At 51.2% G+C, this 15,804-nt stretch overlaps 1 protein-coding gene across 5 annotated transcripts in view; it reads left to right on the forward strand.

Moving 5' to 3' along the window:
* The window catches only part of Ctif (cap binding complex dependent translation initiation factor), a 246,632-nt gene that overhangs the window by 154,422 nt on the left and 76,406 nt on the right, over positions 1-15,804 (forward strand). For 4 of the 5 annotated variants that reach the window (XM_041639225.1, XM_041639224.1, XM_041639228.1 and 1 more), the window contains 2 exons: positions 6,352-6,844; positions 8,224-8,523. In XM_041639225.1, the coding sequence (XP_041495159.1) occupies positions 6,352-6,844; positions 8,224-8,523 (793 nt within the window). The remainder of the gene's footprint in view (positions 1-6,351; positions 6,845-8,223; positions 8,524-15,804) is intronic. The other variant, XM_041639227.1, reaches the window with a different exon arrangement.

The raw sequence follows: 15,804 nt of genomic DNA on the forward strand, positions 1-15,804 counted from the left end.
TCAGGCCTGACTACTGACGCAGGTCTGTCACACTTTTCCTCCTGCCCCAGGCATGGGATGGAGGCAGGATGCTCCAGGGGCGCGGGGCAATGCGCTGAACTGCGAGACACAGGCTTGAAATGACGGACGTGCTAGTCATCTCCTAAGTGCCAGCCCACCTGGTCCCCTATGGGGACTGTTAGACTGTCTGATGGATAAAGCAGTGCCTGGCTCAACGTTGGAAATACTTCTCTGATTGTTTACATTCCATCGACACAGTAATGACTGAGAGAAGTTAAGGAATTTGCCCAAAGTTGCACAGCTACACTGTAGTCTCAAGATCTGAACTCGGGGAGTTTGGCTCCAAAGTCCCCCAATTTTGAATAACTGCACAGCTCAGAGAAGAATAACTGTATAGCCCAAAGATATATAGACGTGCCAGCAAGCTGCAGTGAGGGGCCACAGGCTGGGCCTAGAGACAGCGAGGCCCAGCTGGGCCAAGTGGAAGGGCGAGGGCCTTCCCCTGGAACCATGCCTTCAGCTTCACGTGGAGCCTGACAGCTCCCAGGGGCAGCCGCGTGCTCTTCCCATGACATCATGCTGCCTCAGAACTTTGAGGCCAAGGATTCTTGGAATGCTTGATTCACCCTGGAGCAAAAATAATACTGCGTATTTATAATGTGCCTTTGTACCCCAAAGGCTTTCCTGGGCTTTATTTCATTGAAAGCTCAGGCCAGCCTTATAACTGCACAGGAATCTGAGAGGTGGGAAGCCACACTGAGCAGCACCTAGCAGAGTTCCCTAGTCTCATACCACACCCAGCACAAGGCACAGACACCGTGAGGCTTGCCAAAGCCACTTAGCAAATCATTGATAAATAAGGTACTCAAGAACCCTGGTTTCCAACAAGAGTAAGATGAGGAACAGGGGCTCGTGAGCCACCAAGTTTCCCCAGGAAAAGCCACTTCCTTTAGCCTCTACCCTGCCAGAGATAGAGCCCACAGCTCTGCCTTCCCTCCCCCAAAAGGCAGCAAGTGAAGCCAAAGGGCCACCCTGAAACTTGGCCCTAGCCCTGTCCCCCAGGCTCCAGCCACAAGCACCGCAGACGAGATGGGCAAAGGATTGTTCACAGTGCAATTGGAACCCAAGGCCATGCGTGGCTCCTGTGGTTTGCCCCAGACACAGTGGAGCCCAGGCTGGAAGGCTGTTTTCCCCACAGCTCTCTCCTTCCCACAGGCCCTCATCTCCCATCCCTCCCCTTGGTGGATAAGCCTTTACTTCTGCCTGTCTAGCCCTCTGTACCCCACATTGTCTCAGAATGACCCACAGCCCCTCCCCCACTGTGACTTGGCCAAAGTCTTCTGGATGGTGGTTAAGACTCAGTGGTAGTTTATCGGCTACCCTGGGCTTCAGGACCCTGGGACAAACTTGAGCCTTGGGCCACGGACGTATAGTGGTCAAGACTGTGCCTGCAAGTGCCAGGCCACCAAGTTCTAACCCAAGCTCTGCTGGCCACTTGCCGACTTGGACAAGACACGCTCCCTATGCCCTGCTGAGGTCACTGCTGCCCTGCTTACCCTGAGGGTGCGCAGAAGCTATGCCTGGCGTGCTGTCCATGTATCACGTGTATACTGTGACTCTGCTCCCTGAAGTCTTGAGTCCGTTGTTACCCCCGGGAGCCCTCTGAGCAGAGCTGGCTACAGGGTGTTCAGCCTACATACGGCATAGGACTATGTGCTCGGAAAGGTCTGTGCTTGACCGAATGCTGGGCTCTGACTGTCACGACCTCAGAAACTCTTGATGGAGGGTTGTCATTTTCTCTTCGCTCTAGGTTCTGTACATTCCCTGTTAGCCTGCTTAAGCCCCGAGAGTGGGCTAACCCCTTCTCTCTGCTGGTTTACCTTTGTCTCCTTATCTCCAGTCATAGTTAGATCTAGCTTCTGTAATGGTTGTCTAGTCTCTCTAAGCCCTGGTATAGGCACTGAAGTCTCCACTATGATCCAACAGACCCCAGGACACTGAGAGCTATCATTCCCGTGTGCAGCCACAGAACAGGCTAGTAGGAGAGACAGGGTCAGGTCAGTGACCATGGTAGACATCAGGACAGGATTCTGGGCTGTCTTAATTCCAGATAGGACCGGGGCGATGAGAGGGTGCACAAGGACACTGGACACTTTCTGCCACTCACTCTCACACACAGCCCTCAGAGAGTACTTCAGTGAGCCTAGTGACAACTTGGATTAAACTCCAGGTAGAGCCGATTTAAATAAGGACGTGATGGGTGAACCACAATTGAGGACTAGCATTTTCTCTTGCTACGTGGTACTGAGGGCCAACAAGATCCTGCATCCCCACAGGAAGGAAACATCTGCCTGCCGGGTAGCCTTCTGGTGTCCAACACAGTGAAATGTCACACTTCTAAGAGAAGCGCCTTGTCTGACTGGCAGAAACTTCAGTTTTGAATTATTTCCCAACCCTGAGTAAAAGCCACAAAGTGTGGGAGAATCTACAGCATGGTGTCGGGGTAATGGGGTGTTCCAATACTCACTAGCCTTCGGGGAGGAATAGAGCACTGTTCTTAGCTGAGTTCCTGTCATCCTGTAAATGGAGGCTGGAGTAGCGGCTGGCTCTTTGTCTCCGGGCCTCGTGTACCAACGCCAGGCAAAGCAGCCCTCAGCTGTAGGGAAATGCCTCCAACACTGAGCCCCTGAATTTCATCCTAGACTTGGACAGGGAGCCGGGGAGCTGGTGCAGTGTGTAGGTCCTGTGGAAGTAGGCAGGGGTAGAGCAGATTCTGTGGAGGTAGGTAGTGATGGAGCAGGCACTGTAGAGGTAGGTAGGGGTGGAGCAGGTCCTATGGAGGTAGGTAGAGGTGAAGCAGGTTCTGTGCAGGTAGGTAAGGGTAGAGCAGGTCCTGTGCAGGTAGGTAGGGGTGAAGCAGGTCCTGTGGAGGTGGGCAGGAGTAGAGCAGGTCCTGTGGAGGTGGGCAGAGGTGGAGGTGGCTGTGCTGTCGTGAGCAGTCATCACTTTTCCTGAAGGCAAGAAACCCAAGTCCCTGTGGAATTTCCAAGTCCCTGGCCCAGGAATTTTACTTTCAGAATTTTTTAAGCAGACCTACAAATTATGTGGTAAAGGGTCCCACATGGAGAGAGCTATAATAAGCCAGTAGGCCTTAGACTATCTGGTTGGGAGCTATTATGAAATTTAAAGAAAAAAATGAACAGAGAAACATTTGTCTCCATTTGGCCTGATGTTAAAACCATTTTTATAAAACAAATTTCGGTTATTCTCTGTACATACTCCCCTCCTAAAATGCAGCTGCGGTATGTTCTGAGCACTTCTTTTTTTCTTAAAAGGAGTTTTAGAATAAACCAAAAAGCATAAACTGATCATTTTCATCCCAAGACTGTCTTTTTTTTTTTTTTCTTAACAGCAGGTGCTTCCAGGGGCTCAAGTGGAATTTTGATCTTGTCCCCTAAGCCATCCCCTCACCTGAGAGTTAAGAGTCAGGTCAAACAATGAAAAGGCAAAGCAATAGGCATTTGCCTTTTGTGGTGAATGTGTGGGCGTATGCACAATGCCCCCAAAACTAGACCGCATGCATGCATGTCTGACACCAGAGTTGACCTTCGTGTTCACCCACTTTTAGGAGTAGAAGCAACACCCTGACCCAGCCAAACCCAAACCCACAGGTCTTGTGGGGAGCAGCCAGCTGGCCCCTGACAAAGGTATCAATGAAACCTAGCACCAGCAAGCACAGAAGAGAGCATGCTGGCTTTGGCCAGCTCACCCAGCTACCACTAACAAATATTTGTGAATGGCCCGAGCAGGGAAGCCTGGGCCACCATGGTTGGGGAACAGTGGCCCTCTGGGCTCCTTGCCAGGCAAAGAACATGGGCTCGCTGTGGCATTTCCACAGAAGTCTCTGGGAATCCAGCCCTGTGCTCCTGGGAAGTTGGACCTCAGAATAAATGAGGAACAGACTGAAGGTGGCCTGCTAGGCCCCATGATGAATGCACAGGTCTTGCATCTTTGGAATCCTCAATGGGATTATCTAGAAGAAAGGAGGCTGAGGTTCAGCTCACTGGTTGAGCACTTGCCTAGCATCTGTGAGGATTTAGGTCCCATCCCCAGCATATCTCTCTCTCTCTTTCTCTCTCTCTCCTCTCTCTCTTTCTCCCCTGAAAGTTTTTTTTTTTTTTTGGTTTTTTTTTTTTTTGAGACAGGGTTTCTCTGTGGTTTTGGAGCCTGTCCTGGAACTAGCTCTTGTAGACCAGGCTGGTCTCGAACTCACAGAGATCCGCCTGCCTCTGCCTCCCGAGTGCTGGGATTAAAGGCGTGCGCCACCACCGCCCGGCTTCCCCTGAAAGTTTTGTAGTCCACATGCACACAGAAGACAGACCCAGAAGTCACTTGCCCTGAGAAGACAACAAACTAAGTCTTCGTTCCCCCTTCCCCAGTGCTATCTGTGCCTTGCTCAGCTCCCCAGGGCGCAGCCTCTCTTTGAACCCAGTGTGTCTGAGTTAGGGTTTCTGTTGCTGCAATGAAACACCATAACCAAAAAGCAAGTTGGGGAGGAAGGGGTTTATTTGGCTCACACTTCCATATCACTGCTCATCACTGAAGGAAGTCAGGACAGGAATGGAAACAGGACAGGAACTTGGAGGCAGGAGCTGATGCAGAGACCATGGAGGGGTGCTGCTTAGTGGCTTGTTCCTTGTTTCTCGACCTACTTTCTTAGAGAACCCAGGACTACCAGCTAAGAATGGCACCACCCACAGTGGGAAGGGCCCTTCCCCATCAATCACTAATTAAGAAAACGCCGTGCAGGCAGATCTTATGGAGTCATTTTCTCAACTGAAATTCTTTCAGATGACTCTAGCTTGTGTCAAGTTAACAGAAAGCTAGCCAGCGCACAGTAGTTTGACTGCCCAAAAGGGCAGAACACTTACAGGTAGGCAACTTAGCTTCCTCTCCAGCCTGTGGCTGGCCCTCTGTACACATGGGGCACTACCACCCATAATCCAGCACTCCCTTAGCCAATACTGTTCCATCAGGGCACCCCACATCCCCAGATGAACAACAGCAAGACCTAGGTGACTTCCTTCTAGAGCCCTCAGTGGCCAGCCATGTAGAAATGACGTCCTCCTAATGGTGTCCCCCAAAGGTAGACAAAAGTTGTTGGCCTTTTTTCTTTTCCCACTTGGAGGGGTAGCTGCTGAGAAGAGAGAGAGAAATCCCAGGAATGGTGAATGGAAGCAAGACACTTTTCAAGACAAGCTGGGAAAGAGCTTGTCCCTTGAGGACATTTCTTAGGCCACGGCTATGAGGCACCCCAAAAAGCCTAAATAAGGATGACAAGAGTTGTAAGGATCAAGCATTATCTGCCAGGGAATTTCCAGAGTTCGTCTCTGGGCTATTGACAGATGATAGATAGATAGATAGATAGATAGATAGATAGATAGATAGATAGATAGATATTAGGGAGCCTCCCTCTGCCTAAGGCCACATTTTAAACATCATTCCACATTCATACTCCAAGGCTGCCAAAACACAGGGTCACCAATGGGTATGTAAGACACAGGCCTTTTTCCTCACTGTTCAAAGGTATCAAGAGAGTTGTGGGGGCTGGAGAGATGGCTACTCATCCAGAGGACCCAAGTTGAATGCCCAGTACCCACATGGCAGCTCACAAATGTCTGTAACTCCTGTTCTAGGAGATCTGATCCTCATACAGGTATGCATGCAGGAAAAACACCAATGTACATAAAACAAAAATAAATACTTTTGTGGGAACTTAGTTTGGCATTTTTTTAAAAATCTAATAAATTTTAAAAGAGAGAGAGAGAGTTGCATTCTCCTTTGCCCTCTCTTCTTGGTTTGCAGATGACAGCTGATGCCTCTGCATGTGTGGCATCCCTAATATCTTCATGTGTGCACAAATTTTGCTTCTCATTTTAAGGACCCAAATCAGCTTGGATTAAGGGCTCAACCTGGGGTCCCTTACCCTCATCTTGACTTGTTCATATCTTTAGCATCTCAGTTGGCTCCAGACAGTCACATTACGAAGAATGGAGTTAGGGCTTCAGCACATGAATTTTATCAGATAATGCTGTTTTCAGGGGACAGAGCTGGTGGCAGAGCCAGATATCCTATTGGTCCTTTCAGATGTCCCTTCCATATTACATACATTGGCACATCATGCAACATGGATGAAATGTTGCCTTTTAGAGAAGGCTTGACTTGCATCCTTCCTGATGGCTCGTGAGAGGGTCTGCATAAGTAGCGGAAGAATGACTTATGGGCCATCCCGTGTTCAGAAGAGGCCCTGCCGTTCACTATGTCACCTCCCCTCTCCACTCTCCTTTGTAGACGGCAGCAGAGACCTCCAGGAGGGAATAAACCTCAACAGCATGGCGACCATCAACCAGGAAGTGCCAAACACAACAGGGACCACCAGAAATCCTACCAGGGGGGCTCAGGGCCCCACCCCTCAGGGAGGCCCACACACCACGGCTACAGCCAGAACAGGCGCTGGCACCACGGTAACATGAAGCATCCACCAGGAGACAAGGGAGAAGCAGGCAGCCACCGCAACGCCAAAGAGACCATGACCGTTGAGAACCCCAAACTTGAAGATAGCCCAGGGGACACCGGACACAGTGGCCTTGAGCCAACCTGCAGTCCTGACACTCTGGCCCCAACATCCTCTGAGAGGCCAACCCCACAGCCACCAGGGGGCCCAGAGGCTGAGACCAAGCATAAAGACAGTGTTCTTCCCGAGCGCCCTGGGGAGCGGCCCAGAATCACCCTGCTCCAGTCTTCCAAAGACAGGCTGAGGCGAAGACTGAAAGAAAAGGTACCGGTAATTATCTTTTCCTTGTTCTCTTGCAACCGGGAGGACAGCTGAGAGGTATGCTCTTTGATGGGAGGACCAGGTGGAGCCTCGTGGCTTGGAACAGGGGTTCCTCTCTAAAGGGAAGCAAGGATTCTGTGCCTGTGTGGATCCACCGTGCCAGCTCATCGTGGTCATGGGTATCACTGGGGCAACAGAGGTCAAGTCCACAACAGCTGTTTCTGAACCCCTCTAACACATACTGGCTCCTCATCTTCTGTGCCCTCCTCCTTCCCGCAAGAGGTCTTGGAGAGACAGGGAAATTAGATGTGATTACATTAGATGTTCTGGGTCAGACAAACTTTCTCTGAAGAGGTAGATGGTCTAGAAGGGACTAGAGAAGAAGAAAGAGATCACTTAGGATTCCACCCCCATGCGCTACACTATGTGGTAAGGCTCAAGGAAAGCGTCAGGGCTCTTCCAGTGTCCCACGTCACCCCCAAGGGAATGGTGGAAAGGAACCACTTTCCCAGTGGGCATGGCCACAGAAAGCTGAATGTAGAACCTCCCATCACCTTCAGCCCAGAGTTCCCAAGTTGAGAACAGGGGCCCACAAGGTATCTCACTGTGTCTCCTGGCCCACTCCTCGACTGTGTCCCACACCCCAACAGAGAGGGTCATTGTGTTCTTGGACCACGGGTCTATTCTGTAAGGTGCATATAGTTTGGTATACCCTCATGCCACTTTTTCTGCCTGTCCAGCCAGTGGTCTCACCCCAGTTACTGGGCGCTTTCACAGCACATAAGCGAGGTGTTGTTTCTGGTTTGTTTTGTTTTTAGTTTTCCTCCTAGAAGCACCAGCCATTTGGATAGCACATTAGAGGATTCCTTAATGCTCAGTATTTGTGTATAGAGGGGTGTTAAGCCAGGTCCAAGTCCACATGGAGCCATTCACCCAAGAACATGACTGTCCATGGCATTTAGAGCAGGACACCTGGCAGCTGTACCCAGACCACTCCCAGCACCGCTACAGAGGCTTTGGATCCCACTCACCCTGGCACTGTCTTCCCCACATCATTTTCTCTTTGACCCAGTTTTCTACTTATCATCTTACTTCATCTTTAATTCCCATTAAATCATTTCTAGATTAAGGGATCTGATGGATAAGGGAGGATGGGGGAATATGTGGGTGAAAATCCTGAGTAGAACCTGTAACTCACAAGCAGGGTCAACCCAGGACATCACTGCGGCTAAGGAAAAGTTACAAGGAGCAGTGTGGCAGGAGGGTGGGAGTTGCTTTCCCTCAAACCCTTCTCTCCGGGTTCTCCCTTCTTCCGTCAGGCCATCCCAATCCCACTGAGCTAACACCAGCTAAACTCTGGTGTGTTCTGTTTGCCTCCCATACCCCAGGAGGAAGTGACAGTAGAGACAAGCAATCCTCAGCCAAACAAGATGGACAAGTTGATGGAGATCCTGAACAGCATGAGGAACAACAGCAGCGATGTGGACGCCAAGCTCACCTCCTTCATGGAGGAGGCCCAGAACTCCACCAACTCCGAGGAGATGCTGGAGGAGATCGTGCGAACCATCTACCAGAAGGCCGTGTCGGACCGCAGCTTTGCCTTCACAGCCGCCAAACTCTGCGACAAGATGGCACTCTTCATGGTCGAGGGGACCAAGTTCCGGAGCCTGCTCCTCAACATGCTTCAGGTAACCAGACACCAGCAGCTGCTGTTCCACTCCCCTGCCCCTCCAACAGGGGTTATTGCTAGAGAGAGGGCTGCAAGTTCTGACGGCGGTTGAGCTTGTCCCAAGTTCCTTGCCCGATTAATTATAGAAAATAAGAAGGCATCGAGGGGTGAGAGATGCGCGGCGGGATTTGTGTGTGTTTGTGTGAGCGCTCCATGGTTACGAAGGACCAATATAATTTTATAGGTGCGTTTGTTCAGCCGGCCTTTCTCTCTTTCTATTTTCATGATAAGAGGCGAGTTACTGGCCCTGCGCTTTGACCTCTACGTGTCTGAGCAGTTATGAACTTGCTGCAGATCTGTCTCTCCCTCCTTTTCCTCTCTCCCACCTCTTCCTAACCCCCTTCTTTTTTTTTTCATTGAACATTTATTTTATTGTACACCCAAAGATGTCTGTTAATTTGGAAAGAGAAAATCAATAGTTACTTTATCTGTACAGTTTGGCAGACAAAAATTGCAGCGGCAACAGGACACGTGTAACAAGCGGGCCTTGGTTACAGGAAGGTTTGGAATGACTCCTTTGGGGCCGATCCCATGGGTTTCAAGGCTGAATAAGGCCCCTTTTCTCTCACCCTCTGGGGTCTGCAACACTAGTATGAGAGGGTTTTCTTCTCTGGCTGGACTGAACCCATGTCATGGGTTCCCACAGAAGCAGTGGGAAGGCCCGCAGGAAGGTGCAGCACAGGTAGGTGGGCTGGTCAGCAGTGAGGTTGACAGGGACTCAGGGGACTCTGTGCATCAGCAGCTGCCCGAAGTGGCCACACATTCTGCTCAACCGCCTGTTTTGCCACCTCTGCCTCGCCCTCCTCAGCACCGCTGCCGCCATCTTGTATCCCCTCCTACCCCTCTTCTTTTCCCCCTTCCTCCTTCTCCTTCTTCCTAGGGCCAGTCCCAAAAAGCTTGGTATAGCAGGGATAGCAAGTATGTGGGTCAGGATAACATCTGTGTGCTGATACATTGAAATCCAAAGTAGAAGGAAAGTATGGCAATCCAAGATTTTCTTGATGCCTGGTCCCTTCCCACTCAATGTCCCTTTCCCTCCAGAGAGCTTCTCCCGGTCCTCTTGTTATGTCCACCAGAGACCAGTGTCACGGGCAAGTGTGTAATAAGTGTGAGCATGTGACCTCAGACTGAGTCCATCCCATCCTTACCTGTTATGTACGGTAAGAGTTAACTAGTGACCCCAGATCTGACAACATCAAAGAGAAATGGCAGCAACATCAAAGATGGCACGGCAGCCATAGCAGCCGGAATACCATGCTTGGAGAGTCTAGATGAGAAAAAAAAATGTCTTTCCTATTATTTTAAACAATAGAGCACTTAACATACAAAGTATGTCATAGGCCCACCTGGTAAAGCAGTCCCCTGGGAGGGAGGGAGGAAAGAGGGGTGACAGAACTAAATAGACCACCCACAGTAGCAGGGTGAGCAGGGTGACCATACGCCAGGGTGTCCAAGCAGTGCCACATCTGAGAGTCAAGCAGGCTCCCCTCATAATTGCACTTGGACAACAGAGGTACACAAGGCGCATGGCCGCCTAGTTCATGGTTTGCCTGGTTGTCCCTAAAAGCAGAGGAGCGATGACTGCCATGCCTGTCTTCTGCGTGTGTCTCGCTGTCTGCAACCCGAGCCTCCCTGACCAGCCTCAAGCTCCTCTCCAGCTTCAAGCTGTGATCGGGTTGCCATTCCTGGATCGCCCATGCTCCCCTGGTGATGAATTCCCGCATTACCTGAGGGATTTGCACATCGGCATGTTCCTCGCAGGCCGGAATGTCCTGGGAGAGCGGAGAGAGTGACAAACAGGCAGAAGAAGCCTGTCTGCCCTGCATCGCCAGGCACAGGGGAGTCGGGGACAGGGCTGGCCTCGGGCTTGATTGGGAGATTTTGTTGTTGTTGTTTTCAGAGAAGGGTCAGACCAGCAGACAAGTTCTAGACCGTGCTGCTAGCTGTAAGACATGCATGCGGCCCCACAGCAGACAGGCACACAGGTTTTATGGCACCCAGGAAAGATACCTGGCTGCAGAGGCTACCCCAAGATAGGTCATTCCTTCTAGAGCCCATGGCAAGAACAATTTAAGTCAGTGAAATCCTATTGTGTGCCCTATGTAGTTATTCCTGCCCTCATGGAATAAGTGCGCAGGGACACAGCCGGGTGGCCAAACCCTGAACTGAATGCTGGAAAACCAGAGGCCCGAACTGATCCAAGCATCAGCAGTCAGAGCCGAAATGGGCACAAATAACCCACATAAGCTGTTGCCTTTTCTTACTGCACCAAGACCTGGCCCCGAATGAAGCAGTCTTGGGTTCCCCGTCCTCACAAACTGCCCCTCACATTGTCACTCAGCGATAACAAACTTTTTGACCATCCCCAGAGGCCAGCTTGTCCCAGGAGAACTCACATTCTGCCCCCTGCTCCCCACCACCACCCCACAGCCAGGCTGAGCCTCCGGCTGCACCCTAGTGGACAAACTCCCCCATCTTGTCTAGAATTTCCTTTGGAATTCTCTTCTCTTCTACCTAATCCTCAGCCTTTTGCCAGGACCACCTCAGACACCACTCCCCTGGGCAATCTGCCAGAGTCTCCCACTCTGCGTTGCTGCAACAACATTCTACCCTTCCCTGCCCCAACACCTGTCTCCCTGTTCTGTTACACGACTAGATGTCCAAGGGCACAAAGCAGCAACCTTGGAGCTAAGGTTTTGAATGCTTAAATGTATACAGGAAGACAGGAACTTCATCTCGTGACCACAGGAGCCCATAGCAACAAACAAGTGTAGGCTTTCATTACCCTGCTTCCCCAGGCTCTGACCGGGGGGCACTGCCTCTGCTGGGTGCACCCCTGTGTCTGTCTGGCTGCTCAGTGCTGGGGCTGACAGGTCATGGTCATAGAGGAATGGCTATTGCAAGAGGAAGGCACCAGAAACTTCTTTCTCTCTTCTCCCAGTCAAGAACAGAACCCCAGGAAGCAAACAAGACTCCCATTGTAAGCTCCATGTGCCCAACTACAGCATTTGAGTTCTTCTGTAGGCCACCCCCTTCACCAGCTTCCTGTGAGCCAATGTGGGACCCCTCAGAAAGGTGGAACCAGAGATTTGGCCTTGACACTTGGGCTTCTGATGATTGGCCAAAGCCCTATGGGCTATGAGGAAAATCTTAACTGTACCAGGTGAGGTGCAGTTGTACCCGTAGATCCCTGATTACACGGCCGAGAGGAAGCCTGCTTATCGGCTTGGGCCTCTGTTCCTTCCTGCATCCAAGGAGGTGGCAGTTAAAGACGGCCTTTCTGAGAAGCATAATTCACGACCACTTGCCACCCAAGCTAGGAAACCTAAAAGGAGAAGCGGTAGACCTGGGGACTCGATCCACTTACCCTCTTCACACCTCTGAGAGAGAGTGTCTTCACTGCCCGCAGGGCCCTTCCCTCCCTTCTTTCTCCCTGGAGCTCCTGATATCCGTCCACTCAGTCCCACTTGACTCTGGATCCCCAGCCAGACGCTGTGTCTGGCAGGCTCCGAGCCGGCCCTCTTACTGTCCGACATGGCTGCCGTACAGGCTCTGTGGCCCAGCTTGGTGACATGGACTGCAAAGGGGCCAGGTGTGAGGTGCCCTGCACACCCCTGCTCGCAGCTGTTTCTGGATATGGCCCTCCCTGGCTAAGGGCTCTTCCAGGCTGGGCTTTGGCGCCAGGAGTAGGCTTTGGCATGGCAGGGAGAGGGGCAGCCTTTAATGTGGTGAACGCTCTTACAGCAGACGCCCAAGATTCCTGCCAGGTTGGGCTCCCGTGCCCACAAAGTGGAAAATGGGATGTGGGAAGATAGTCATAGGTCCTTCACAGATAGGCTTCCTCCATCACCCTGTCAAGAAATGGGAAACATGAGTCCCATAGACCTCTTATGGAGCCCATCACCCATCCCACAGATCACAATCAGTCCTTTCTCATATCTAAACCCGCTCCAGTTTTTTCCTTAGATGTGGGCACTTTCTTAGCAGTGTGCTCATGAGTAAAAGTCTATTTATTAAGTGGCAATTTCTTAAGTATCTATTATGCGCCAAGCCTAGAGTCTTCACCTGTATTCCTGCTGAGCTTGTGGTAATGTTGCCAGGTTTGTCCAGGGATACACATTTGCAAAGCATTGGGTAGTTTGCAAGAATGGGGTCACTTTCATAGCTGGGCAAACAAGGCACAGACCCTTACCAACATGGCTGTCCAGCATAGTGGGAGGGGGGTGTCCAGCCTGAGAATTCAACACTTCAGACCCCAGGGGATCTACAGAAGGAAGCTCTCAGTCACCGGTATTGGCTCACATAGAGAGCTGCGGCTTCGCCCTGGGGTCTCCTCAGACCATCTGAATGAAGTTCTTCAGGCACAGACCTGGGCATCATCAGGCCATCTGACATAAGCATCACTGCCAGGAAGAAGACCTGAGAGACACTAGGGCTGTCCACCATTGTCACTTACCAACCAGCCTCCCACACAGTGCTGGCGAAAACTAACTTCTCAGGTGCCGGGCTCTTTGCTGAGCAACTTGGAGGACCCAGACTAGGTGGTGGGAAAGCTTAGCTGTTGACAGAATGCCTTCACCTCCAACCTCATTTCCCTTCTGTGAAGGAGCTGGGCTCCTCAATCCCAGAAACCCTTTCTTACACTGTTTCTCACCATCCTGAGACTCCCTCACCCTGGAAGGCTGGAGAGACCCTCTCCTCTTTTCCCTCTGGGTCCTTCTGTTCCCAGCTTGAAGCTTCCTGTTTTTTTCTTTTTCTTGGCCTCGGCCGTTTGTGTTTTAGGAGAAGGGCCTCCCTCTCACCCCCAGTGCTGACTAGGCCACCCAATAAAGCTGGCAGCAGACTCCTCTGTGGCTCTGCCCTGCCCACGAGGCTCCCAGATCCTTCCTGTGCCGAGCTAGCCAGCTTCTACACATTGATTGTTTCCATTTCTTGGAGGCTGCAGGCTGCCCTGGGCCAAAGCAACCAGAAAGCTCCCATGGTGCCTGCTCCTCGGGGAGTTGTGGTGCAGTCCCAGGGGGGATGAGGGCTCGAGTTTCATGGGGAAAGAAGAATGAGTGTGCCTCTTTTTATGGGACCTTAGGAATGACAGGAATCAAAGGCCTGAGCCTCCTCCACCCAGTGCTGCCTGGTCACCGCCCTCTGCCTTCCCCTTGAGCTCAGAGAGGGCTCTTTTGCCTAGATCTGGCTGGGCAATGCAAGTTCAAGCCCTTGTCTGCTGAAATGTGTGTGCCCTGTTTAGCCAAGAGGTGTCTGCATCTGAGCTATGCAGAGAGAAGTATTATTAGAGCAGGCATCAGTGGGCCTGTAACTGAACCCAGCTCTCCCTAGCAACCGTTGCCAACAACACATCTAACAGAAGGATGTGATACCTTCTTTTGAAAAGGGGGGAAAAGAAACCCTCTTCATCGGGACCAAGTCATAAACACAGCGGGGTTGTTGTGCAAAGACAACGCAAGATCAGAGTTTGGCACTTGGCCAGATTTCAAAATAAATTGCTCTCCACTGGTACCTTCTAGAATATAGCCTTTTAAAAAACTGATCTCAAGCTAGAGAATGGACTCTCAGAGTTTCTGGACGGGTCATTGTTCAGCATTGTGTTTGGTCTGTGACACAGACAGGCTCAGGTGGATGGTGCTTCCGTGGGGTGTCTGGGAATGTCTTCAGTTCTGTAAAGATTGGGGGCTGGGGTCCTCTGATCTGGCTGCTCTTATCAAGAAGTCAAACTACTGCTTTAAGCCCCAAAGATATTTGTTTGTCATCATATCCCTTAGAAGTACGTGTGGCATTAATAGAAATGGGTAATCAAGATGTAAGAATTAACCAGTAAGAAGCTAGAACTAATGGGCCAGGCAGTGTTTAAATGAAAAAAAAAAAAGTACGTGTGGACCCTACTCCTAGCCTGCTTCTCTGAGTCCATCACCCCTGTCCTGAGCCCGAGTCACCAGCTTGGATGGAGGAACCAGGCCGTTCCTTCAACCAATCGTTGAGAAAGCTCTCCTGCCCTCTGGCTCTCTTGGTTTCTGGAAATGTAAAACATTCCTTGTATCCTAAGTCCAGTGTTTGCAAGCCTTATATTCTACAGAAGAAAGGGCAGGGCTGCCTATGGTTCTGGAGGAGCAGTTCTGAGCTGAGGACTTCTCAAAGGTAATAGCCCTGGCTGAGTTATCCTTCTTTAGCACCTGGCTTCATGACTGGTCCACGGCAGATGCTCAGTAAATATCTCACTGCCCAGAAAGTGATGGAGTGGGGCTGGAGAGATGGCTCGGCGGTTAAGAGCACTGACTGCTCTTCCAGAGGACCTGGGTTCGATTCCCAGCACCCACATGGCAGCTCACAACTGTCTGAAAATGCAGTTCCATGAGATCTGACACCTTCACACCAACAAACATAATAAAGTTAAATAAATAAGTAAAAAAAAAAAAAAAAAAAAGACTCCAGAAAGTGATGGAGCATTAGGTTTGGGGCCCCAGAACTCCTTGGGGCAGAAGCCCATTCCTGTGTGATTACCAGGTGGGTTCCCCCTACACACACACACACACACACACACACACACAAATGCATTCACGTACACACATAGGAAATAGTTTAGCAATATCTCAGCTCTGAAGTAGCTGTTTGGGCTCCAATTCCCATCCCACATCCCAAGCAGGGCAAGGGTTGGAAGCTCAGGGAAATCCATTCCATGAAGCCATCTATGGGGACTGCAAAGTCCTAGGGAAGGGCAGGATTGCCCCTGTCCCGTTAGACTTGGGTGAGGCAAGGCTACCCAAAAGAATGCTCTTTTCCAACTCAGTCCATGTCCCCACCATACACTCTGTCTCTCTGCCTTCCTCCCTGCTTGCTGCCACACCCACAGCTGAGTCCATGTGCACTCTAAGCATGTAAACTAATTTGAATGTTGGCTCAGCTGGGCATGCCCAGGAGAGGATTGCATTGTTCTGAGCTTTCCAAAGCTGGAGCAGGAGCCTTGGACCATCACCACACACGCTCCCCTCCGAGGCTGTTGGAGCCGGCAGGGACAGGACGGGGCTAGCAGACGGTGCCAACCCTTCCCCACAGGGAGACCACAGAGGGTGATTCCCTAGGCCCACAGAGGGTCTCGTTTTCTCAAAGGCCTGGCCTCTGAGAACCCTCAGGAGTAGTCTGCCCACTCTGGAATGCCAAGCTCAGGGAGGGGCATGCAGAGCTGGTACACTCATTGGCAGCCCACAGCAAGCTTGCCTCATGCGCCCCAAGA

This window comes from Microtus oregoni, unplaced genomic scaffold (assembly GCF_018167655.1).
Source record: "Microtus oregoni isolate MIOR12 unplaced genomic scaffold, Mior012 000057F_ref0000458, whole genome shotgun sequence".
NCBI classification, from domain to species: Eukaryota; Metazoa; Chordata; class Mammalia; order Rodentia; family Cricetidae; genus Microtus; species Microtus oregoni.